Here is a 24,965-nt window from a genome sequence, read left to right as displayed (position 1 = left end):
GGCATCCTTCTCACACAAAAAGGCAGTATCTTCTTTAAGGGATACTGACGCTGCTGTGAGAGGAGAAAGGTCTTGGTACAGCCATACTTTAATGCTCTCGAAAGTGATTGGACCATCGTTCCGTGCTGCTATCATTATTTTCCCCTGCTCTTTGCAATAGTGGAAACAGGTGAAAATATCCTGTGGCCTGCCAGGGGAGTTCTTTGAACGGCTCGCTCTATGGGTGCAGTCAAAAATTATATCGGCAATTGCCAGGATTTGGAGTAGTTGTTTGAAGAGGTGAGCAATTTATCCTTCCATAGAACCTTTCCCCGCATTGAGTGGTAGCCCCTTAATTCTCCTGTTTGAGTGGCGGAATCTATTCTCCAGGTGTTCCAGATGTGTCTGTAGTTTGAGATTCTACTATTGGAGCTCTAGGAGTTTGTGTCTTTGTGGTTCTTGCACTTCATCCCTAGTATTGCTGCTATCATCCAGAGTTGTGACAGGTTGCTCTATTTCAGCTATATTTCATTTGATATTTTTGATGTCTGTAGCTACTTCATTTCTCAGGACAACAAAGTCTTATCTGAGCTTTCCGGGTAGGGTTTCTAGGAAGGATTTTGTGATGTGCCTATCCGCCCCCTCCTGTTCCGTGCTCTGATTTATGCTGTTGTTTGTGGGTTGATCCCCAGATGCTGTTTCTCATGGAAGTTCATGTTCAAGTTTCCTGGATGGCCCTTTGGAAAGGACCTCCTTGAGAGTAGGCTCTTTCTATGATCTGTGTGCCGCCATGGGTCTACCCTTTGTATCGCTTGAAGTTCTAGCCGTCACTGGATCTGTTCCTCCCCTTTCAACCCCGATGGGACCATGACCCAACCGGTGTCATGATTTGATCTACAGAATAGCCCGGGTTGTTGCCTGATGGTGGTGAGTGTGGAGCTGTCTGTCGCCTCCGGCATGCTCTCCTTGCTGTGTCGCCTAGCATAGAGTATGCTTACTATGGGTTGAATTGGCATGCATGGGTGAGCGCTGTGTTCTGTAGCTGTGGTCTTGGCCAGTGCCCTCTGTAAAATGCTGATCTCAATCACTGACCCAGATGTGTCTTCTTCCCAGTTGGAGAGGAGTGGGGTGGCAGCTCCATTCCCTGTGGTGTCTAGTGAGCCAATTCTTAGCTTTGTAGTCCCAAGGTGTGCTCACTGTGAAGTAAAGAGTGGCATGCTTCAGGCGCTATGTGGCACAACCTGCATGGAGTTGCGGCATGTTTCGCTCCCCTTTACTTCTCCCCCAGGGCCCACCTGGGGAGGCCGAAGGGCATGCAGGTGTTGGTGCTCCATGTGACGGTAGAGTGGTCCAGACACAGGGGGTCTTGGTGTTGGTGGAGGGGTCCAGTCCCCCTCTTATGCCATGGCAGGTCTAGGCATGTATCAGCGTATGCGTCCCCGGAGCCCACGTAGTGTGCTGACTAGGATGATCACTGGGTCACAGGGCATGGCCTCCTATGCTGTGTCCGGGTGATGCAAGACACCAGAAGCTCAGAGATCGCTGGATGCTGCCAGACTTACTGGTGAGGATGGGTGCATTCACGCGAGCGGTAGTCGTCACCACAGTGGTGCTGAGTTCTTCAGAGAGTTGGCTCTGCGGCACCTGTCATTTTGTGAGCAGACCCGCACGTATAACCACAACTTTGAGCTGCTCACTGCTTTACTGAGTCTAATGAAAGACCTGGGGTCTAGAGTTGTTGGGCTGGTTAACCCCAGGTGAGATCGGGCTGGGGAGCTCCGTGAAGGAGCTCTTACTTGGCCGCCATCTTGGCCACGCCCCCTTCAGAGCTTTTAAAATCACCAGCCTGACAAGTACCACTCTATTAACCACAAAGGCCCTTGCTTTTTAAGTTTGCATGGGATTAAATAGTAAATCACACACGTTTGTATTTAATCGTTTTGTCTCTTTCACATGATGCTAAACATGCCATTTTATGTGTAATTTTACATTCCTTCCATATAAATGTAAACATTTACAAGTTTTACTTTCTCATGTATCTAAAATAGTTATTTTAAAGTGTTTTATTGAGATTAGAAGATGTTGGTGGAATGTGATTAATGTGTTGTGTTTTCTGCTCAGAAGTAAAATGTAACACCTGTTTACTTTTTTCATTGACAGGAATTCTACAAGCAAGTGTCCACTCCACTTCTGAAAAATATTCAGTTTGTATACCCACACGAATCAGTTTCAGATGTCACCCAGAATGCATTTAATACATTTTATGGAGGAGACGAAATTGTCATAGCTGGAAAAGTTAATCCTACAGAGGCGCAAGTTTTTGAGAGCATTGTCTCTGCCACCGCTGTAAGTTTCTCTAAGATAATTTGTTCCTACAATCAGTGCTTGATTTGTAAAATAATAAGTGCCAGGGCACTGACCAGGAGGCCACTGCAGTTTGCACCACCCATTGCCCCCGTCATCGTTGCCAAAAAGACTACCAGCCATCTCTCTCGCCTGAAAATGCAACAGTTCAGAATATTCCAGGTCCCCAAAGCTAAAGGAATGGCTAGGGAGGCAGGTATTAGTAATTTTTAAGGAATATTGTATTCATAAATACCAGTTTTTCTGCTCCTCTCTAAATTAGATGAGCAGCGCCATCATGTGGTAGACTGTCCTAAATGCAGTGTTGACAATTATGGGCCCGTACGAACACCGGAAACCAATTAAGTGCCGTGCTGAGCATCGAAAACCACCAGCTCAAATTAAGCACTGTCTACAATGCTTTGCTTTCTCTGACTAATACCTTCGACATTCCAATTACAGATTATAGAGTTGGTATCCTCTTAAATAATCTGCAGTGGTTATTTATGCGTTGAATTGCAAACTGATTGCTACAGATGTTTAGTCCCTTGTTGCTTTTACATGTATGTGTATATCATAGAGGACAACAATAGTGGCACTCCTGCTGATTTGTGTGACTTTTGCATTGATACAAAATATTTGTGTGCATGCAAAGATTATGGAAGGATGAGGTGCGTCACATTTCTGTAGCCTGCTCTGACTACAATTGTGCGCTATTTGGAGAATGTAAGAGGGAAGAATCCAGTATGTTCCATATATGGAACACTAATTCTCAGCTGCAACATATAATAATATTTTTTCCTGTCTTTCAAATAGCCTTGTAGAAAAAAAAGAGGTAGTAGCGGTACGATGAAATAAGATACTAATATTTCCATGTTCTCAACCTCAGACACCAAAGGATGAAACACCCACACTCTACCCACAACAACACTTAAGGTATTACAACTGGCTTGAAAGTGCACTGCTCAATAATACCCATTGTTGTGGAACCTGCTTGTTAGACTTTTCATACTGACCCATACACTTTTTCGATGCATTCTACTGGAGCTTTCTAAGACACTGTGGGGCTTATTTACAAGCCCCTTGCGCCGCCGGTGCGCTGCATTTTATATGAGGAAGAGTGACGCACCGGCAGCGCAAGGGACTTGTAAATAAGCCCCTGTAACTCTAATTTCATTTGGGCTAGTAATCCTGTGTGCGCATAAATCGGGATTGCAACTGGTGGACATATTCACAAAGGACCTTTCCACCAAGATTTTCGACAAGTAACACCTGATATAAACTGTGGGTTCAAACTGCCCACAGTTGCTTTTTGCACACCTCCATACCATCATAAATCAAGTGCAAATTTCATATTCCGGGGTGGTCGCAATAATTTGACTGCTTGTGCATCAAACAGACTTGCTGGAACCACAATGGGCCTTTGTTTGTAGAAGATCAATTTCCTCCATAGTATACATATTTCAAGCAGGATATGCCTGTTGAGTTTTCGATTAATTAATCCCCGTAGTCTAAGTGAAATGGTACTAGGCCCCACATAATGGTTATATGATAGAGGCATGCATGGCTAAACCACACGTGCCTCTACCACTCAGCCGGAACCACAAATGTGTCTTAACCACGCATTCCTTTACCACGCGAAGGCATGAATGGTAAAGGTATGATTTTTAGTTTTTCTGATAGGATGTTAGCAGATTCTCTTTTGTCAGAGACTTGGGGCCTATTTACAAGGGCTTTATCCCCGCTCTTTTGGCTTACAAATCCAAAAAAGCGGAGATAAAACCAGCGCCCTATTTAGAAGAGGGTGCTAACATGCATAATCACATGTTAGCACCCTTTTTCCCAATGCCTCACTTTGCATCTCCAATGAGATGCAAAGTGGGCGTTACTGGGCGTACCCAAGATGGACTAACTTGCAAATATCGCTGATGTTTACATCGCGATAATTTACAAGGCAGCCCACATGATTTTAGCACACATTAGATTTTGGTGAAAAACCTAACGTCTGCTAAAATCCTGACTTAGCCCTCCCTAACATAGGGGGTGGATTATGCTGATACGACCCTGTGGGTCGTATCAGAAAGGTTATCGCCCTTTTGCAGGGAACATCGCTGGAAAACCAGCGATGTTCCCTGCAAAATGGCGATAACCTCGTTATCTGGTGAATTTTTATCGCCCTGGGGTAACGCGTTGCTAATAACGCGCTACCAGGGCGATAAATATCAGAGATAGCCTGCGATACTATAATTATTGCTAAGCGTGGCCAGCGATAATTATCGCTGGCCATTGTTAATCTGCCCCTTGGTCTGGGCATGTTGTGATCCTTTTCAATCTTTTGAAAGGACAATAACTCAAATCAGTCAGATTACACTACTTTTGACAGTTCTCCTTGGAAGATGCTCTCCATGGAAGAATTAGTAAAGGCTTAATATGTATCAAATATCAGGAAGATTGGGACAGGCCCTCACTTTACTATGTAAACAAATCTATTACGATAGCTTTGGATACACTGTCTGTGTGTAAAATCAGCTATCATTAGTGTAACCAGTGCAGCGGCGCCGGAGCCTAGAGGGCGGGGGGACCCAGAGCACCGGGACCGACTTCGGTCAAATCAGAAACCACGAGCTCATGCCCAGATGTTTTTTTCGGTCACTTCCTGCGTTCTACCTCCCTGATAACCCTTTGGGGTGCCCCGGTAGTGAGGGATCACGAGAAAGGGAAATGAGAGGCAGGCTCCCGGTAGATATCAGAGTGGTGGGCACCCATTCGCATTTCAGCGAGGAGTTGCTTTGTAATTTTCAGTATCTAAGAACAAAGAAAGTCACATTTATGGATGCAGCTTTAGAGGGCGGCTGGGGGGTTGGATTGGGGCGTTGCACTCCCCTATTAAGTGTTCTGTCTGGTTGGATGCAGAGATTCACAGTCAGAAAGGCAGCGTTGGATGTCACTTGTCATTAGCAGCACTAGAGTGTTTTACACCAAACTCTCACTTCCCTCCCACACACACCTAGCAGGCAGGGCACACAGAAGAAAAAATACCTGTTAGGACTTCCTTGCCCTGGTGTTCCAAATATGAAGCTACTCACCGGACACTTCATGTTGGGTCTGATTCCCAGAAAAAGAGTGAATCTGCACCCTGAGATTTATTACCTCACATGGACACAGATTATCTCATTTTTAGTATTCACAAACGTTTTCAAGGTTATGCCGGAAAACATGCAATAGCCCTGCAACAGTCACAGATTTCAAGGTGCACATGCAAACATATACACTTATATTTTTGCATTAACGAAAATCCGAAGAAGGGCAAAATACACGTATTAACTTGTTTTCTCCAGAGAAAATATTTTCCGCTGTGAAGGACCTCTTTCCATCAATCTCCATCTATTTTGTGGGTGATCCCTTGCCAGTTCCACTCTGGAAAGGTGTTTACTCCTGCCGCGGACAGAAGTCAGTCTTCAGGGAGTCGGAGAGGAGTTTCTGGGATATTTGCGCCATTTAAACCCCGTAGAGCATACTCCCCGCCCCCTCGAGACCCCAGGTTATACATATACTAATATAAAGAACAAATATGGGGCTATACCTCACTCTGAGGTGACAGGCCGAAACAACATATTCCAGCCAGGCCATGTAAAAATCATGTGGCAAATGCTAGCACCCGGTGGGGTTGTGTGAGCTTATGCAAGTAGCAGTGTTAGAGGCAAGCATTCTACCACCTGCTTGGGGTTATATTTGCCTCCTTGTTCCAGTTAGTCATGAGTGAGCTATTTTACCAACAGATTTCTCAGTGATAGATTTGAAGTGCTTCAACAGATTGCCATACTTTTTATAACATCACTTTCCCAAAAGCTCTCCACAACCTTCTACCTTCCCAAATCCGTAAGCCGCCCATCTCCTGCGCACCATCTCTTGGGCCCAGACTACTAAGGTAAAATTTGCAGTGCTACATTTTGTGAATGGAGAAAAAGAACGCAACTTCATATTCACTGGGCCTTATCTACAACAAAGTAACACAGCGCGCTGCCACAACCCATTTGGCTGTGCACACGGCGTTACTTTGGAAGCAAAGGGATGCATCATATCTACAATGACCGATCCCTTTGCTCTCCCCTGTGCTGGCGCACAATGGGCTGCCGCGCGCCAACGCAGGCACCCTTGCACCATGGTGCAAAGGCATCTGCGTTGCGGTATGATTGAGATGATTTCCTCTTTCTATGTGTGCTGTGGAATGCAACATGCATATAAAGAGGAAAACATTAGGAGAAGTGAAAACATGTCTCCTCATTGCACTTCCCTACACCTCCCCTAAAGAGGCGCAGCATTCTGGTGCATTTCCAGTCAGGTTTACGATTTCCTGTAAATCTGGAAATGTCGCAGAAGCCCTGGGTGTAGCGTGAGAACACCCCCAGCAACACCCATGGCACGCCCCTTTCATGCAAAGTGCTCAGGGCTGGACTGGGAACACCAACCAGCACTTGCAGATTGCTGCTCGGGAGGACATTGAGCGGTGGGGGGAGGCAGTGGGGGGTTCAAGCAATAAGCACCGCTCCTGCTTTTGTTACAGGGGGCTTATATTGCAGCATTGCTGCAAAACTAGCCCCCAGTGACAAAAACTGGCACATAACCGGCCCCCACCCCTCCGCCTACTGGGAAATGCCTGGTGCCTGCTACGGCCAGTCTGCCCTGAAAGTGCTGCGCAGGGTAGCTTTACATGTCCTGGTAAATATGAGCAGCAAGATTCGCCACCGGTGCATCACAAAAAGTGATGCACCGGCGGCGCAGGGGGCTTGTAAATAAGCCCTACAGAGTCAATGCTAAAAGAAAAGTTTTTGAGCTATGCCAAGCATTAAAGCTTTAGCACAAACTCAAGCCATTGGTTTCCTGTGTGAAATTTGTACTCGGGGGCAGCTGTCAGCCCAAATGTTTGCGCTGTGACCAAAGGGCAAATGTCACAAAATATATAATTTTGCAGAAATTACGTGTTATGCATGGGAATATCATACATTATTATGCTGACCCTTTATTGGGTCAGGGTTTCATTTTGCACTAGGATTTCAAACAAAGCCAGATCACTCTATTTTAAAAGATCTGACTGCTTGAAATATTATGGAGAATGTGTGGTGCTTGCCAAAAAGCCATTTTGTACTGTGCTCGTGTCAAGTTTCCGGCGCAAAATGTCTTCTGAAAAGCACTGCCATCATGTGAGCTCCCATGCTAAATAATGGTAATCCAGGGCCATACCCCTCTATACCACAGTGGGTGTTGGGGAATAGATTTACACCCACCCAATTTTATTGACCAAGCTACGCCCCTGCTCTCAATAGTTACTCTGAAATTCTGACTCCCAGAGTCATTTTCGTAACTTGAGCTTTGTGGTCACACAGGCTGTGTTTTTGTGGATCTGCAGGCTTTGCACCAACAAACCTGTTTCATGCATCCGCCATATAGTTCGAAAATGTTGAATGGAAACAAAAAATAACCAATTACTGCAGAAGGGAGGAAAGGGCATTGAATGAGTGAAAATGCGTTTCTTAATCTTCACTTTGCAGTCATTACGCTGTGCTTTCCTTTCAGAAACGCTCCAATCTGCTTCTGAACACAGTAGCAGAACTCGAAGAACTGGATGAGTTTCTGAGAGAGAGCAATCATGCCTTCCCTGACTTTGCTAAGCAATACTGGGCTCATCTTACAATCAACCAGCTCCTGGCAGAGAGGTAAGCTGGAGGTATCTGCATTGTGAACGCCAGTCCAATAAATCATGTGCCTTGGCTGAATGTTGGCTGAAACATGAAACGTGTTGTGTCTCTTATTAAGAGTGAGTGGTGTGTGCTAATGCCTTCTCCATCCAGTGTAACTGCCACAGAGAAAATACAACATTAGAGGCTCCCCATAGTCATTGCGCATTCGGCTTCCCCTCCGCCATAGATCCGTTGATTATGCATCTGTTGCTGAGATCTGTGTGCAGTCTGCCGTCAGAGCTTTCTATACTAGGGTGACAAACAGCAATAAGCGAGGCGATAGTAAAATATGTTTAGGCTTTCCTGTTTTCAGTTTCTATTTTTGGTAAATTCTGGTGGGGTTTTTTCAGTGTTTTCCAGTGATTTCAATACCTTAAAAAAACAGTGGTTATCAGTGGTTACATATTTTCGTGCCATTAAAAACGACACAAACAGTGTTTTACCGGTGTTTATGGAACGTTTCGCTTTTATTATTGCTTGCTTTCTGCGCATGGTATATAGACATATATTAAACTTATTGTAGTTACACCATACAATACTTCTTCAGTGATTCTTTGGTCATGTGCGCTCGCTCTTTCCTACCCATGTAAACTTCTGTGAAAAGGCCCTCTCAACATTCGCACTTGAGATGGGCAACTCAAAAACAGCCAGTACACAATTTGTTAACTCTGGCCACTGACATAGCTTTCCATGCCAATACTGGTTCACTTGAAGATTGGGATTCTCAGGGCAGGTTCTGCAACATTTGCGCTGATCTGGCCCTGCGCTTATGCCCTCAGAGTTATTGAAGCAGTCAAAAATGAAGAGGCACTTATGAAACTACAAAGGAAATTCCCCTTTGCGGAAGGGATCTAGAACAGAGTACCACAGTGAGGTTTCATTGACTTCAAATGCCATTGGCGGTGAAGGGACTTTTCTAAGCATCATTGCAAGCCATTTCTCATACATTGTAAACTAAAAGTTCCTGAATTGCTCTTCACCATTGCTTTGCTTACCAAGTCGCAAGCACTCTAACATAGAACATGTTGCAGTGCCAAAGTCACTAAAGGTATCACCCAGCCTACTCTCAAGGAGATGTTTTACATCTACACCAATTATGCTGAATACTTGGCAGACAAGGGTGTTTTTAGACTCTAGTTTTTTATTATGTCCATTACAGCAGTCATGTTTTCCTGTAAAAATCTAAGAATGCAGTAGAGTGTACTTTTTTTCACATCACTATCAATATGTAACCAAAGATCCTCATATTTCTTGCCTTTGGCATTATCACTCAGCAAAAATTCTGTAAATGGTTGCCACATGGATAATATAGAATTCATAGCCCCTTGGACTGAGAACCATAAGCTAAGTGACACAGTTGGGATGACTCTTTCTTTGATGCCACACAAAGCACAAAATGATAAATATTTGCGTTTTAGTTCCTGTGCATATGAAAGAGTGCACCAGAATGCACTAAAAAAGTCAATAGCATTCCTCATTAACTCTGAAGATTGTAAAGATGCTTTCAGCATACCATCTAGCAAGCGGCAAGGATCTCTTACAGGAAAGCACTTAAGCTCAGGGGTCAATTTTGACAGGTCATCACACAATTTTTTCATATACGTAGCTGAATCACTGCAAATACAAACAATATCACTCAAATCTTTGTTGAACTTGGAAAGAACCTTTTTTGCAGAGCATTCCAAGTGACACTGCGTTCCGTGTTTTCCAAAAGTCTGGTGTCATGTTTTAACCACTATCCCAGATGCTTGGCGATAGCGCTCTTTTCACATATACTTGTCACTATACCTTGCATTGAATGTTTAAAGCCTGAGGTGTTGGTAATTTGCTTACTATCAATACTGACTCACTAGTAATTAGGGGCTGATGTTTTAAGGGTTTTTACCCATTCTCTGTGGGTAAATGTTATGACACATATTAGGAAAGATTCTTATGAAACCAGCCATTTTGCCTATTAGTGAAAGAAACAAACACAGCCAAAAAATCAAATATGATTTTGATATTTCCTGATTCTCTACAGTTTATAAAATAATTAAACAAGGCCTAAAACATGCTTCTAAACCCTGTATCTTTAGACCAAAGACCACAAAACTGAAAAAAACAAAAGGAAGAAGAAACAATATTTTAGTGGCATCCCTAACCAACAAAAAAATGACTCTTTCACTCTCTTCTTCCTTTCTTTGAATGGCATTTAGTTTGTGGTGGTGCAGGTGTTTTTTCAGTGTTTATATGTTTTCACTGGTGAGGGCTATTTCTCTTTCAGTAGGGTTTTATCAGTTATTATAGGTTTAAACCTAAAACCGGACAGCCTAAATATGTTATATTCAGCACTGTAAAATTCCGTATTGCACAATAGCAAGTCCTATATAATATAATAATTCATTGTTATGTATGTCTAGCGTTTATTTCAGTTTCTGAAAGTAATAACTCCTTGCTATGACATCACAACAGTTGAGAAAAAAACTAGTTATCAACTGTTGTGATGTCATAAAGGCCTTCCAGGCATGCCGATAGAGCTCTCTGAGAGCCTGTCAGTGCAGCACTGCTTGTCTGCTTTGAATGAAAGCAGAAAGCACAGCTGCAGGAGGGGGAAGGTGGTGGGTTTTGGTGAAGGATGGCACGTAAGAAATGTATTTTTCACATTTGCATCAGGAAGGAGTGGGCATGGTATCTATAGTTCTCTCATTGTACTCTGCCCCTGCGCAGTACTTGAAGGAAGGGGCGGGCACATGATTGTGGGGGTCACTAACAACCAAGCCAAAGGTCGTGTGTGGTTGGGTGTTGGCCACAGGGCCTGGTCGCAGCATGCAGCCAACCCCACACCATGCACAGCCAAAGGCCGTGCACAGTAGGCATTCATCACAAGGCCTGGCCAGCAGCCAGGCCCTGTCGCCAACCCCCAAAAGGGAGCCAGCCCGGGAGGTGGGCATGCAGTCCCAGGGACCCCATCTCTCAGGGCCCGGCCACATTGTAAACGGGGATAGGAGCCCACAGCCCCCTTCCTCGGACCGATTTCCACCTCGGGGACCCATCCCCTACGGCCAAGCACCTTTTGTAAAAGGGGAGGGGGGCATGCAGCCTCCATCCTAGGCCGATGCGGGCCCCGGAGACCCCATCACCGGCAGCCCAGCTAATTACTAAAGAGGCAATGGAGCCCCCTCCCCAGGCCAATTTCAGCATTAGGGACCCCATCCCTAGGGCCTGGCCAATAATTGAAGGCAGAGGGGGCATGCAGCCCCCTCCCTGGGCTGTTGTCGGTCCCGGGGACCCCTTCCCCTGGAGGCTGACCAATGATTAAAGGTGGAGGGGCCCAGTGGTCTTCCTCCCCAAGCTGATTTCAGCCCCAGTGACCCCATCTCCCGGGACCCGTCCAACTAAGGGCGCGTGCTCACTCAGGGCCCTTCCATGGGGGCCATGGGGAGGGAGCCCCAAGGTTCCTGGGGCCACCCACCGGCTCCCCGCATCCAGCAGGGGCCGGCATTTCTTCCACCTGCAGGGAACAGCTACAAATGCTGATCCCTGTGGGCAGGAACAATATTCAGATCTGTTTCCCAGTCTGCATCACTGTGGGCAGGGAAACAGATTTGAAGTCCTCTCCCAGCTGGCGGGAGCATTTCTAAAGCTCCTGTCAGCTAGTAATCGACTTTGTGTTTGCTCTCGCTTGGCGGGAGCTTTAAAATTGCTCCCACCAAGCCAGAGCAAACGCAGGTTTCCCTTCCCGTGCCAGTGCAAGCAGGGAAACCGCTATGTCCCAGAGGTGGGCACCCTGGACATAGCGGGAGCTGGGAATGGAGTCCACAGGGCCATCAATGGGCCTCTTCTTTTCAAATTGTGGCCAGGCCCAGGAGGATGAGGTCCCCTGGGCTGAAATAGGCCTGGGAGAGGGGCTGCGTACCCCCCTACTTTATTTTAAGTGTGGGCCCTGGGGGATGGGGTCACCAGGGTCGAAATCAGCCCGGGAGGGGAGCCGCGTGCCCCCTCCCAGTTAATTTGAAAGGCCAGGCCCTGGTGAATGGGGTCCCCAGGACCAAATTTGGGCTGGGAGGGTGTTGTAAGTACCACCTCCTCCAAATAGATTAGCTAGAATCCCCCGGGACCTGGCCCACCCGGGGCATTATGAAAAACAAGTGTGGGAGACCGCCCTTGTTTTTTTAAAATATGTTGCTTCTGATTCACGGATCCTCTGTGAACATGTGGCAAAATTTACCCAAAAATGTGTTTGGTTCTCAGCGGGATTTCTGTGGGACTCCACCACCAGGACCAAGGGGCTCAGGGTATTCCTACCCTGCTCCCTTCTGGGGTTTTTTTTGCATTTGATTGGGACTCCAGCTGGGTCCCCAGTCCCAAGATGGCTGCCACCATTTACTGGTTGAAGTGGTGGCAGCCAATCAGATTTCATCCTGAGATCTGTCGGATCCGCAGAGGCTCCGCATCCCTAGATATATAACAATCTTTTTTCTTCATTATCTACGAAACTAATGAATGGATTTACAACAGATTACAAAAAGCACTCTTTCTGGACCAAGATCTAGCTTTCTGCCAAATATTGTATAATTCTGTTTTCAGCAGTTCACAATGAAGTTGCGTTCAAAATTTCTATGGCAAACTGCATGGGGAAAATGTGTGAAAAATCACTACAAAACTTTCCTAACAGTAGCTGAAGTAAGTCATAAACTAGTTTTGAAAATTTCGTGAAGATTTGTCAAACGGTGTAAAAGTTATTGACAAAACAATAAATGCTTTTCCTATGAAAACTAGGTCCTTACTGTAATTACCTACCAGTGAGGTCCCTCTTCCCATGTAGGTAGTTATAGTTAGGACCTCCTCCCAGCACAGTTCACCCTACAGCATTCTCGTAAATGCAGTAATCTTACTTGAAAGGTGCTTCTACTCACTACTAATGAAGGGCTAAACTAGGGGTGTGGAGCTCAAGGCTGTCTCTTTGGAGCCCAAGGAGCCAAAACTGTCTCTGTTAGTCAGCTCTTGAGTAAGCAGGGGGCAGTCTGTAAATATGTCTTTAACATTTTCATGGAATTTTCATAGAAAGCAGAAACATGGCAGAGCGTTCATCCTTTCTGGAACATTCACAGTTAACAGTGGGGTGTACTGATGCAGGGCTCTTACATTGACCAACAGGTTGCAGTGACATTTCTGCATATTAGAATCCACGCGCTGACCCCTGACACACAGGTAACATTGAGCCGTGGCTGAATGACCAGTCAGAGTGACCTTTGCATCCGGCCCATGTAATGAAAGTCAGAACTTCTGCTGTTGAAGGTATGACCCTGGCTGGGTTGCAGGCTGTGCTATCTATCACTGTTTGTCAAGAGAGATGGTCTAGGCTTGTTTGAGGCCTCAGGCCCAGCAGCCTCCTCGAGTGGTGCTGATGCTAGGATATCCAACTGGCACCCTGCTATACCCAATTACGAGTCCCGAAGCCTACTATCCAGCTCAGAATGTACATAATTAGGGAATGTGACACCCCGCACAGCCTCCATGAAGACATGCCCCTGCTCATAGATGTTAGGGCGGGTTGGCACTGGCAGGGGTTAGTGTCATAGGGGCTTCATATCCCAGAGGTTTGGAGTCAGAGGGGAAGCAGGATATATTCTGTCCCGACACCTCTGCATGGCATTTAGACCCACCATTCACAGTAAGGCACATGTCATTTGCATACACTGGATCACTCTGCCATTCTTACAACAGGATGCTCTGAGCATGAAGTGCACCAATGGGACCACTTTTTGGGTAGAGTCACAGGATGAGAAGTGTGTTGCAACTTCCTCCAAAATGTCTTTCTGATATAGAGTCTAAGAAAGCCCCAAACTAATTCCGCAGCTCATCCCACTATGCGTAGCGGACCTAAGTCTAGAATCCGAGTTTGGATGGAGAGTAAATAGTCAATTATTCAGCAGAGCTGAATGTGCACGCAGTGGGCACTAGCCGTGCTCCCTGGGCTGCCTTGCCTCCAGAGGAGTGGTAATCTGGAAATATGCATCCTAATGAACAGAACAAGGCAAATGGAAGCTAGCACGCTGCTGCTGAATTTGCAGTTGATATGTTTAATTTAAATGGCCTGCCTGGGATATTTTGATAAATATGTAGCCTACTAAACGTCACAAGCATATTTCTTCCAGTGGCAGGATGCGCGCCATTCAGGGGCGTAACAAAGGCCCCTGCAGCCCCTGTGGTGTGGGAGGGCCTCACAGGCTTACCTTTACTGGAGGGGGCCCCCTCAGCCCCTACTAATATGCTAAAGGGAAGCGGCCCTTCAGCATATCTTGCAGAGGGGCCCACTCACATTTTGTTATGCCACTGGCGCCACTGATTGGTCCAGGCGCCTCTTAACTGGCTCCACTCATCCGTAGCCTAAAACTTTAAACTGTCAACTAGATGAGCAATGTCTGTCAGCAATGGAGAACTGAGCTGTAAGACTTAAGGTTGTCGGACAAGGGTCTGGTGACACAAGGGCTGAGCCGGCACCGGTAAACTCCGCTACGCAGCAGTGGTGGAGTCTTTGCCAAACTCTGCGCTCTAAGCGGAGTGCAAAGTAGTAAAACTCCATGATCTCCGCCGGCGAAGCGGAGTTTACCGCACACCCCTGGGCTAAACCCAGAAACACATGTCTAGAGATAACAGTACTACTTGCACCAACTTTGGCAAAAAACTACAGTAACTTTGAAGTAAGCATACAACATTTACCCGATTGCAACGGGGTCATACATATTATATCTTTTATGAACTTTTTATTACAAAATCCTGGTGGATAACTAAACCTGCCAGGCCTTCCAAAGAGATTCGAGCAAGAATAATTACAGTGCAAATCTTGTACTGCTAACACTTTTCAAAGGGGGAAATTAGCACCAGAATCCTTGCAAATAAACTCTAATCAGTGAGATTTCATGTAACAAAATACATCTGCAGGCTTTACCAGGGTGCCATAAAATTATAACATTATAGGCTCATTGCATTTAAGAGGCAAGTTTCATAATACATTAATCAGGTCTACTGGTTTTGCCAGAACCTTTCATACAAGACAGATCAGACCTATGGCATTGGAACTAACTTTCCCCACTCAACCAACTAGGTCTATAGCATTTGCAATTTGCTTGTCACTGTATTTGACTCAGGCCAACTGTATTGAGTATAAGCTTTCCTACAAGGCACCCAACATGAATACTGCAATAAAATGATGAATATGTACAACATAACAGCCCTCTAAATAATATAAAATCACTCCAAGAAGGCCTAACAACAATTATAACAGTGGAAATCTTCTATCCCCACGGTTTGTTCTGGTGTGTCACTACCACCAAAAGCCTTGTCTCCTACGATAATCAGTGCCATTCTATGTAACAAAATGCCAGCCTACAGGCTTAAGCATAGTATTTAACAAATGCTTTTTACAATAAATAATCCAGGCTTACTGTCTTTCTCATAACTTTTCAAATAGATCAGACCTATGGCATTGGACATAGTTTTCCATGTGAACAACAATTCAGGCCTATAGCCTTTACCACTGGCTTCACTCCATAACGAGCATGGTGCGCAAAAGCTGACAACCATCGTGCATATAGTTATAAAATTTCAAATATGTACTAAACATTTGATTAAAAGCATCTGTTGTTCCTCTCTCAGAGTTGTCAATTTTAATAAAATTACAAAAACAGCTATAAATATTCCTGATGCTTGCAGTTTTTCTAAGCATTTATGCACTGTAAGGGAACAGAAATGTGGAACTATTCTGTCTAGCCTATCCTTTACTTTGGATAGAAGACCCTGAAAAGATAATTATCTAATATTAGGTCTGTAAAGATTCATTTTTCTGTCTTTTTGGCATGGTCATGATGCGCAAGATGGTGGACGCTGGTCTTTAGCACTCCTACTCCAGCTCCCATTAATCTGAAACAATCCTGAGTTAGCTGGAGGTCCAGGGGACAAAAATAGGAACATTCAATCGCCCTGTGCTGGGGGACAAAGACCATGCCCAGAGACTGAACCTGAGTGGGCCAAGAAGGCTGGTAACACGTGATCATGGCCACGGCCTGATCTGTAATGAAAGCCTTGGGTCCCTCCTAGCCCTGATGTGAGGGAAATTCACCCTACCTGAGGAAAAGAGATCAAAAGAACTGGAGCCTGTGCATGTCCCGAGGGAATGCTCCGAGAGGACCTGAGTGAATCCAGGAGGGAAGTAGCCATAGACGCACAAAGAGAGAAGGTGGCGTGCGGCTGGCTAACTTGGTAGGGTAGGTGACTTGTGACTCATGTAAGATGCTGGCAGCACAATTCAAATGGCTGGCCCACAGTTGGCACAGGTTGCCAGGGAAAAGGGTGTGTGTGGTTATCGGAGATTACAGTGAAGCAGGGCCCTTTTGGGTGCAGTGGCCACCTTGTGAACAGACAGGGATCCAGAGTATGGAGGGAACCGGGCCTGGAAATGTTGAAGGGAGAGAGTCCCCAGCAGTAGGATGTTCAGGAGGGTCGGGAGAGTGGCGGTTTGGGTGGTCCTTGGCAACCCAAGGGAGCGATGATCATCAAAGGGAGCGAGACAACCAGGGGCATTCCATGTGGGAACATACATGGGTGCAGCGGAACCGAATTTCTATTGGCCCAGCCCTCTCATGGCCATCTTGGAGGCAATGAAGCTAAAGGAGACAATGGTGAAAACAGATGGGGTAGGCAAGTGAGGAAGCAGGTATTGGCGCTAGTTGTAGGAAGAGAGCCTGAGGGACCCAACTGGGACCTTGACTTCACCTGTAAGCCAAGAAGTCTGCTTGTGGTCCTCCTCTCGAGCCCGAGGTGGAGGTTTGGCGGGCTGGAGGAGACCTGGGAATTCCTGGCACCCACAGAGGAGGCATGACAATGGCAAAGGACAATTGTCCTCCTGACAGCGGAAATTAGATAAATTTACGAAGCCATTACTGTCCTCCACACTGACAGCCACTAGAGAGGAGGGAGCTGAGGTGCCGCAGTAGTCTGAAATATCAGCCATTCTCCAAGCCATTTTGACTACCGGCAGGACCTTGGAATCTGAAATAAGAGAGGTGGGAGTGGATGTACCCCCACTCTGCCAGGACCTGCGAAAGATTGTAAGTCAAGTAACAGAAGCTGAGACCCTCATTAGGGCACTCAAAGGGACTGACAAAGACTTCAGTCAAATAGTTCAACAGCTGCAGGATACAATCTCAGACCTCTCCAGCAGAATGGAAAAGGTTGAGGAAGGGTCCAGGAAGAACAATTTGAGGTTTGTGGGATTCCCGAGGGGGTGGAGGGAGATCGACTAGAGCGCTTCCTGGAGGCCTGGGGCTTCACCTTTCTGTCAGAGGATCAAATATTGCCCGGTTTTCGTATGAAAAGGGCACACCCAGAGTTAGCAAAGAAGCCTCCCCCCCAGATGTCTGCCCCAAACGGTGAGTGCTCGTCTATTGAACTGCAGGTACAGAGACCTGGTCTTGCAGGTGGCCCGACAACTGGGGACCCTAATGCACAGTTCCCAGCAGATCCCAATCTTCACAGATTATACTAGACTTGTACGAAAACAGAGGCCATTTGCACAATGTTTCAGCAGGGAATATCACTTTTTTCTAACGCTTGGATAGTGCATAGGAGTGGATCGGCGAACGCCCCCAAGTACCCCACCTCAACCAAGACAACTGGAGATGGGAAGGTGAAGGAGATGGTCGAAACATTCATAGGACCCACCAAGCTAGGTCATGGAGGAGAAGAAAATTGCCTCTTGGACTCTGTTCTGCTTTGGTTTTTGGATTGGGTAGAACCTGCTCTACAGAGCCCTTCTGACCCAAAACAGAACGTTACCCCCTCCCTAGGGCCTTTTTACACCTAAATAAGCATATATATATGTACCACCTAAGGACAGAGAATTCCTATTATATATATATATCAAGACCTCACAGCCTCGCAATCTCAGCACCCACAGTCTCGCGACCTCAGTCAGGTCCAGAATCTCCTACCCATCCGGTAGCGACACACACGATCTCGCGGCCTCAGTCAGGCCCAGAATCTCCTACCCATTCGGTAGCAACACACACAGTCTCGCGACCTCAGTCAGGTCCAGAATCTCCTACCCATTCGGCAGCAACACACACAGTCTCGCGACCTCAGTCAGGTCCAGAATCTCCTACCCATTCGGCAGCAACACACACAGTCTCGCGACCTCAGTCAGGTCCAGAATCTCCTACCCATTCGGCAGCAACACACACAGTCTCGCGACCTCAGTCAGGTCCAGAATCTCCTACCCATCCGGTAGCTACATACAGTCTCGCGACCTCAGTCAGGTCCAGAATCTCCTACCCATTCGGCAGCAACACACACAGTCTCGCGACCTCAGTCAGGTCCAGAATCTCCTACCTACACGGCAGCCTTAGCACGAGCTCATCCTATTATTACTGTGGTACACAACAGGGGAATCGGGATTACCATATATCAGATCACACAAAGACTATTAGTTGAGCACAACTTGTTCTCTAGTTCGAGGGGCTTGTTTTCCCCCTTATCCAGTTACCACTTACCTGACCAGGATTAACCTCTGTTCATTTTAAGGCAACTCTGACTAAAGAATAGGCTATCCTCCTATACAAAAGTACACAACACATGCTAACGTACAACAAGCTAGATACTTTATTTAAATGCCACATGCACATTCGCAGAATACATTATATATATAGACAACCTGCAAGGAAAGTGAAAGGTTAAGTTGTATACTCTAAAGAAAAAGGGGTCGACTTCACCTTTATGGTACGTAGCCCGTGCTCAATGGTCATCTAGGTTCCCTTCTCGTCTATGCCTCGGCTTCGCCTGGAAGTCACCCCTCTACAGTTGTGGGTCTGCTCCCTTCTCTCTCTCCGAGTCACTGGAACCTCTTCCCTGTCGGCTACTCTGTCCTCTTTAGATTCGAGTTCGTCATCCGTCTTCCCTGGAATAAGTAATAGCTTTTCTGCTAACGGCCAGATGCCGCCTATGGTCTAGAAGCAAGTGCCAGTGTCTGCCTCAGACTTTCACTAATATAGATGTGCATTCTCTCATGGAAATTTCCAGCTCGAAACCTGCCGCCCACCAAATTCCTGTACCTCCCCGCACCAAGGACACTTTCCCAGCCGGCCGGCCTGATGTAGTGTCTTCGGCATGAAGAAAAATACAATCCTTCGATAAGGGCCGGCCTGAACCGGTTCTCTCCGAGCGAATAACACCTCATAACTAAAACACTGCCTATGACCTAGAAACTTCCCAAGCTGCCAGAGCAGGAGGAAAGATGGAGTCTCTCCCGTTTAAGGCCTACCAGGCCTGAATGCAGCACAGCTCCATTAGATACCCTCACTACAGAACAGATTACCCCTAATGCTAACGGATCTATCCCCTAGGATATGTATGCAAACCCTGATCTATGGGGAAGGACACAGGATCATGTCGAAGTGAATAATATCTCTCCCGTTTAAGGCCTACCAGGCCTGAATTCAACACAGCTCTATGAAATACCCTCACTATAGGGCAAGTTATCCTCAAGGCTACCGAATCTATCCCCTAGGCTATGTGTGTAGGCCCTGAGCTATGGGTAGGAGCACGGGATTGTGTCAAAAGTGTCTAATAGACAGGCCCTATTCACTACTCCAGTCCTTAGACTTGGATGGAAAGAGACTGAAGTCATATGGATCGCTCTATAACACCGGAAGGCCGGGAAAATCGAGCAGTACATTCCACCCTTGACTTCAGTCTATTATACATACTAAATGGAATTAACATCTGTGGAAGAATAATATGAAACAAAACTAACCGATCTATGTCTAGTACCAGATGTGCAGAATTGAAGCAGTGAAGGGATACACTGAATAAAACAACAGATAGAAATTAAAACAGCAAGAGCAATCAAAATGCCACCTAATGTGTGGCGTAGCATATGCATGTCCGGCAACCAATTAAAGTGCCAGTCAAACCAGCCCTGATCAATGTGTTTCCTAACTTCATTAGTTAAATCATGCAATTTATCTATATGTGCACGAATGGATTGTGTATGATCAGATAAGTTAAAACAACAGAGACCTTCAAAGTCAGAGCAGCCATGTCCATGTTTAAGCAGAAGATAATCAATGGCTGCTCTATTTTGCAAGATGGCTCTACGTTCACCCTGGGCGTCTAATAGCAAGTCAGATAAGACTGTAGAAGTATGATTAATAGATTTGACCATCCAGCAAGCCATTTTCCCAATGGATTTGGCATTGTAAACCGCCAAGGCAGGGACACCAATAATTGAAACAGCTAGACTAAGATATTCAGACTTGGAATATAAATGCAAAGATGAGTCACAATCCTCCTGTAACAGTACTGTATCTCGAAGCACACGAGAGTTGGCATTTGGATGTGAAGAAAACATCAACAAACTTAACCTAGTAATGGCACACGGGCCGCCGGAAATGTTTGCGGGGACATAGGGCCAGGAAGTATTACCACATGAGAAAAGCCATCCGGCAGGTAGCAACATCGCACGATAGTGACTGGGGGTAACTACTAAACTATTGCAAGTCATATTGTTCTGGATGGAGATACATTTCGTCGGTGTCCTCTGGAAACACAAAGTTCGTTCATGAGATGTGAGAGAGGTGGCGCCTCTTAACTTGAGACGTAGACATTCAGAAATTGCATTAGGATTACATGTGAGGAAAAAACATAGGTCGCCTTGTGTAATATTATACGTAGTTATTTGGGATTGGATGGGAAGTTGCTCATTCGGCAGTTCAGTACACAAAGGACAATATGCATGGGTAGCAAAATCACCCAGAATAATATTCGGACGAGCCTTTGAAATGTTGAAGATGCTTATTAAGGTATCCAGCGAGGCGGGGACAGCAACTAGGCAGGTCGCCAGGATATCGTGCACAGATCTCATCGGTGTCAAACAGAAGTGAGGGGCATTAGTCACTCTTTTCGCCAGGAGCGTCCAAAAGTTCGATGACGAATCCCACGCATTGAAGGAATGCAACACTCTAGTTCCCAATTCATCCCGGGTTGATGGGATCCCTTCTCTCTCTCCGAAGTAGTCCGAACGGTGTCCAGTACCGACACATCCTGCAGCAACAATCCAAAGAATGATCTGAAAAAGAACCAAATACAGGCATTAATCATTCTCGTAAATAACATTTATCAGCTGGGACAGCTTCCCAGCTATCTTTCCCTGGCCTCATAACCAAAATGGTATTATCCTGACCGGTGGCAATAACCTCTGCTTGTTCAGGGGGATTCTTAGGCGATTGCACCCAAACCTTGGCCCCAGGGTTATCCGTAGAGCCAAAGCCTTTCTGGCCTCGTACAGTTAGCAAAATTGGGGCAGTGCCTTTCATTATTTCACCACTGAAAACAGGCATAATGAGTAATTGAGCCACCCGGTCGGTGCGGTGTATCAGCAAGTCATTCTCACTGCTATTTAGCAGAAGTACCTTAATCTCTCCCTGATAGTCGCTGTCAATGACCCCTCCAAGTACCTGGATGCCTTTTACAGCCAGCCCCGATCTAGGGGCGATCAATCCAAAATTCCCCGGTGGTATATGAATACCAACACCGGTAGCAATGATGACCCGATTTTTACTTTCCAGAACGGTGTCATCCATAGCATGCAAATCTAAGCCTGCCGACCCTGGGGTCGCTCTGCATGGAGCCAGAGCTCCGGAAGTAATCTCCCAATACATCACAGTTTCATTGATTACATTAGGCATAGTCTCAACCTTTGGGGGAAACAAACGCATAAGTGGAGATTCAGCATTTAAAAAAGGACGATTATTCAGAATCAATAGTGCTTGGGGTAAAAAGTCTCGCCAATTTTTATACTTGTCATCTGTTAATTTACGCAGTTGATCCTTTAGCAGGCCATTCAATCTCTCCACCAGGCCTGAGGCCTGCGGGTAGTAATGTATATGAAATATCCATTCAATATTATTTTCCACACAGAATTCCTGTACCAATCTTCCACGGAAATGGGATGCGTTATCAGATTGAATTTGGAATGGCACACCATAATACATCATAATCAATTCTAATGTCTTTATGGTATTCAACTGGGTGGCTTGCTTACATGGAAAAGCTACCAGCAAACCACTATATGTATCGACAATTGTACAAACATATTGACAATTTCTACTCATGGGAAGGGGTCCAATGTAATCAATCTGCCAAATTTGAGCGGGCAGTTTCCCACGATGTAAATGACCTCTAACAATTTGAGGTACTTTACGCTGTCTGATATGCTGACAGACGGGACAATGTAGAATAACATTTTTGATTAGATCCAGGGGAATATAAATTCCTCTATCAGCAGCCCACCTGCTAGTGGCCTTCTCTCCAAAGTGTCCTGCCTTCTGGTGTGCCCATTTCGCCAATCCCGCAATATCAGGATCTTGTCTGTCCACCACTGCCTCAGCAATTTTAGATTTCTCATCTGCAATATTATGAAAAAATTTGTCAAGAGAGTCTATTGGGGTGTGAGCATCCACATGGAAGATGGTAACAGTACTCTGTGGGAGCATTTCCCAAATCTCTTGCCATAACTCTTTTCCCCATAACTCTTTGGAGTGTAACCTCCAATTATGGGAATGCCAGGTCGGCAACCAAACAGCCAGTCCATTGGCAGTGGACCAGGAATCGGTGAAAATGTGGCATACGCCAGGTAACTCCTGTTTCAAAACTTGGTAAACGGCATAGAGCTCGGCAAACTGACTACTCTTCCCTTCACCAGTTGTGCTCAACAGTTTTTGTGTGATCGGATTATAAGACACCGCCTTCCAGTGCCGTGTCGTTCCAATAAACTTTGCTGACCCATCTGTGAACCACACATGGTTCCTGTCCTCGACGGATAAATCATCAAAAGGTCTACCCCACTTGACAGGAGACTCCTGTTCTAAAGGTACGGAACACTCACTCTCAGTCTCAGTCGATGGTGCTTGTGCCACTTGCTCATGTAAAGACGCAACTCCTTTCGGACCCACACGTGCCCTGTCTTGTATGTACCATTTCCATTTAATCACACTCGCCTCCTGAGCATGCCCAATTCGATGAGTTTTTGGTGAACTCAAAACCCACTGCATAATAGGAATTTCAGGACGCAAGAATATGTCATGTCCCAAAGTCAATTGCTCGGTATCCACTAAAGCCCAATAACAAGCAAGTAGCTGCTTCTCAAAGGGTGTATAACGCTCACCAGCATCAGGTAGCTTTTTGGTCCAAAACCCTAATGGTACTTTACACCTGCCTTGTTTCTGCCACAGACTCCAGTTTGCATAAGGGCCTTGCACAGACACATTCAAATCCACATCACCATCACGTACAGGCCAGAGATCCATAGCATGTTGAATTGCCTCTTTCGCCAGACTAAATGCATCTTGCTGTTGCTTACCCCATTCAAATGCATTCTTTTTACGTGTAACTCGGTACAAAGGGGCCAATATTTGACTCAAATGAGGAATATGCTGGCGCCAAAAACCGAATAAACCAATGAATCTTTGGGCTTCCTTCCTATTCCTCGGAACCGAAAAATCAAGAATTTTCTGTTTAACTTGAGGGATCACCTCGCGGTGTCCCTCATGCCAATTAATACCTAAAAATTTTACAGCTTGAGACGGACCTTGTAATTTGTCCGGGTTGATCTCCCAACCTTTCCCACGCAGACACTCAATGACTCTATCTAATTGTGTCTGAACATCCTCTTGTGTTTCGCCTTGGATCAAAACATCATCAATATAATGACATATCTGGATTTTGGGATGAACTGATACCTCAATCAAGTGTTCTGCCACCAGCCGGTGACAAATCGTAGGACTATGCACATAGCCCTGAGGAAGACTTCTGAACGTCATCTGACGCCCATTCCACGTAAAACTGAACTGTTCCTGACACTCAGGGGCAATTGGAATAGAAAAGAAAGCATTAGCAATATCGATGGACGCATACCATGTACCTGGATGTGTTTGGATTCTTTCAATCAGGGTGATAACATCCGGTACTGCAGCAGTCAAAGAGGGCGTGTGTTTGTTCAATTCTCGATAATCAACAGTCATGCGCCAAGAATTATCACTTTTACGCACCGGCCAAACAGGATTATTCCAAGCAGAAGTAACTGGAGTTATAACGCCTGCATCAACCAACTCCTGAATGGTGGTACTAATCTCTTCATGACCACCCGGAATACGATACTGCTTCTGACAAACCACTTTGGTCGCCTGGGGAACTTGTATGGGGGGCATCCTTAAACGACCAACCCGTATAGGTCTGGACGAGATATAATGCGTCGTTCCAAATTGGTAACACCCATCATCAAGATGCAATGTCATTCCCTTCAAAATATCAATTCCAATTATGAATTCTAGAAGTGGCACCACTAATACAGAATATTCCTTTCTAGGGATTCTACCTATTCTCATTTCAAGCAAAGTTTGAACTGCAGGGGTTTCCTTTCCTCCTAATCCGGTAATAGTGAAAGGCTGCCCTGTAAATTTCTTTGATTTTCCATGAATAAGAGTGGCCTCCGCTCCTGTATCAACTAATGCTCGGGCCCTTTGGATATTACGATGTCTCCAAAAAATATCAATATCTACATAGGGTCTATTATCTCTGTGAGCCCATCTGTGTACCGGAGCTTGACCTATTTCCTAGTCATTCTTACTGCATTCTGTGTACCAGGACAAATCAGGATAAAGACTCTCACGTTTCTTAGGTATCGGTACCTCCTGTTCATATCCATCTCTATTACGAAATGGATTCCTGTCCTCGACATTGCACTGCGAGTTTCGATCGGCCAAACTGTATCGATCCTCCCTCCTTCTCAATTCAGGGGATTGATCCCTATCATCTCTACGTCTGCTGTAAGCATGATCATTTCTCCCCCTTTCCTTTTCCCCCTCTCTCTCC

At 45.8% G+C, this 24,965-nt stretch overlaps 1 protein-coding gene across 1 annotated transcript in view; it reads left to right on the top strand.

The window, feature by feature from the left end:
- The window catches only part of ITIH2 (inter-alpha-trypsin inhibitor heavy chain 2), a 242,179-nt gene that overhangs the window by 116,903 nt on the left and 100,311 nt on the right, over positions 1-24,965 (top strand). Inside the window, exons 13-14 of the mRNA XM_085653538.1 lie at positions 2,140-2,325; positions 7,897-8,036. Coding sequence (XP_085509664.1) covers positions 2,140-2,325; positions 7,897-8,036 — 326 coding nt within the window. The remainder of the gene's footprint in view (positions 1-2,139; positions 2,326-7,896; positions 8,037-24,965) is intronic.

The sequence above is a fragment of the Triturus cristatus genome, chromosome 4_1, assembly GCF_964204655.1.
Source record: "Triturus cristatus chromosome 4_1, aTriCri1.1, whole genome shotgun sequence".
Classification (NCBI taxonomy): Eukaryota; Metazoa; Chordata; class Amphibia; order Caudata; family Salamandridae; genus Triturus; species Triturus cristatus.
This window is presented reverse-complemented; position numbering and strand designations above follow the sequence as displayed.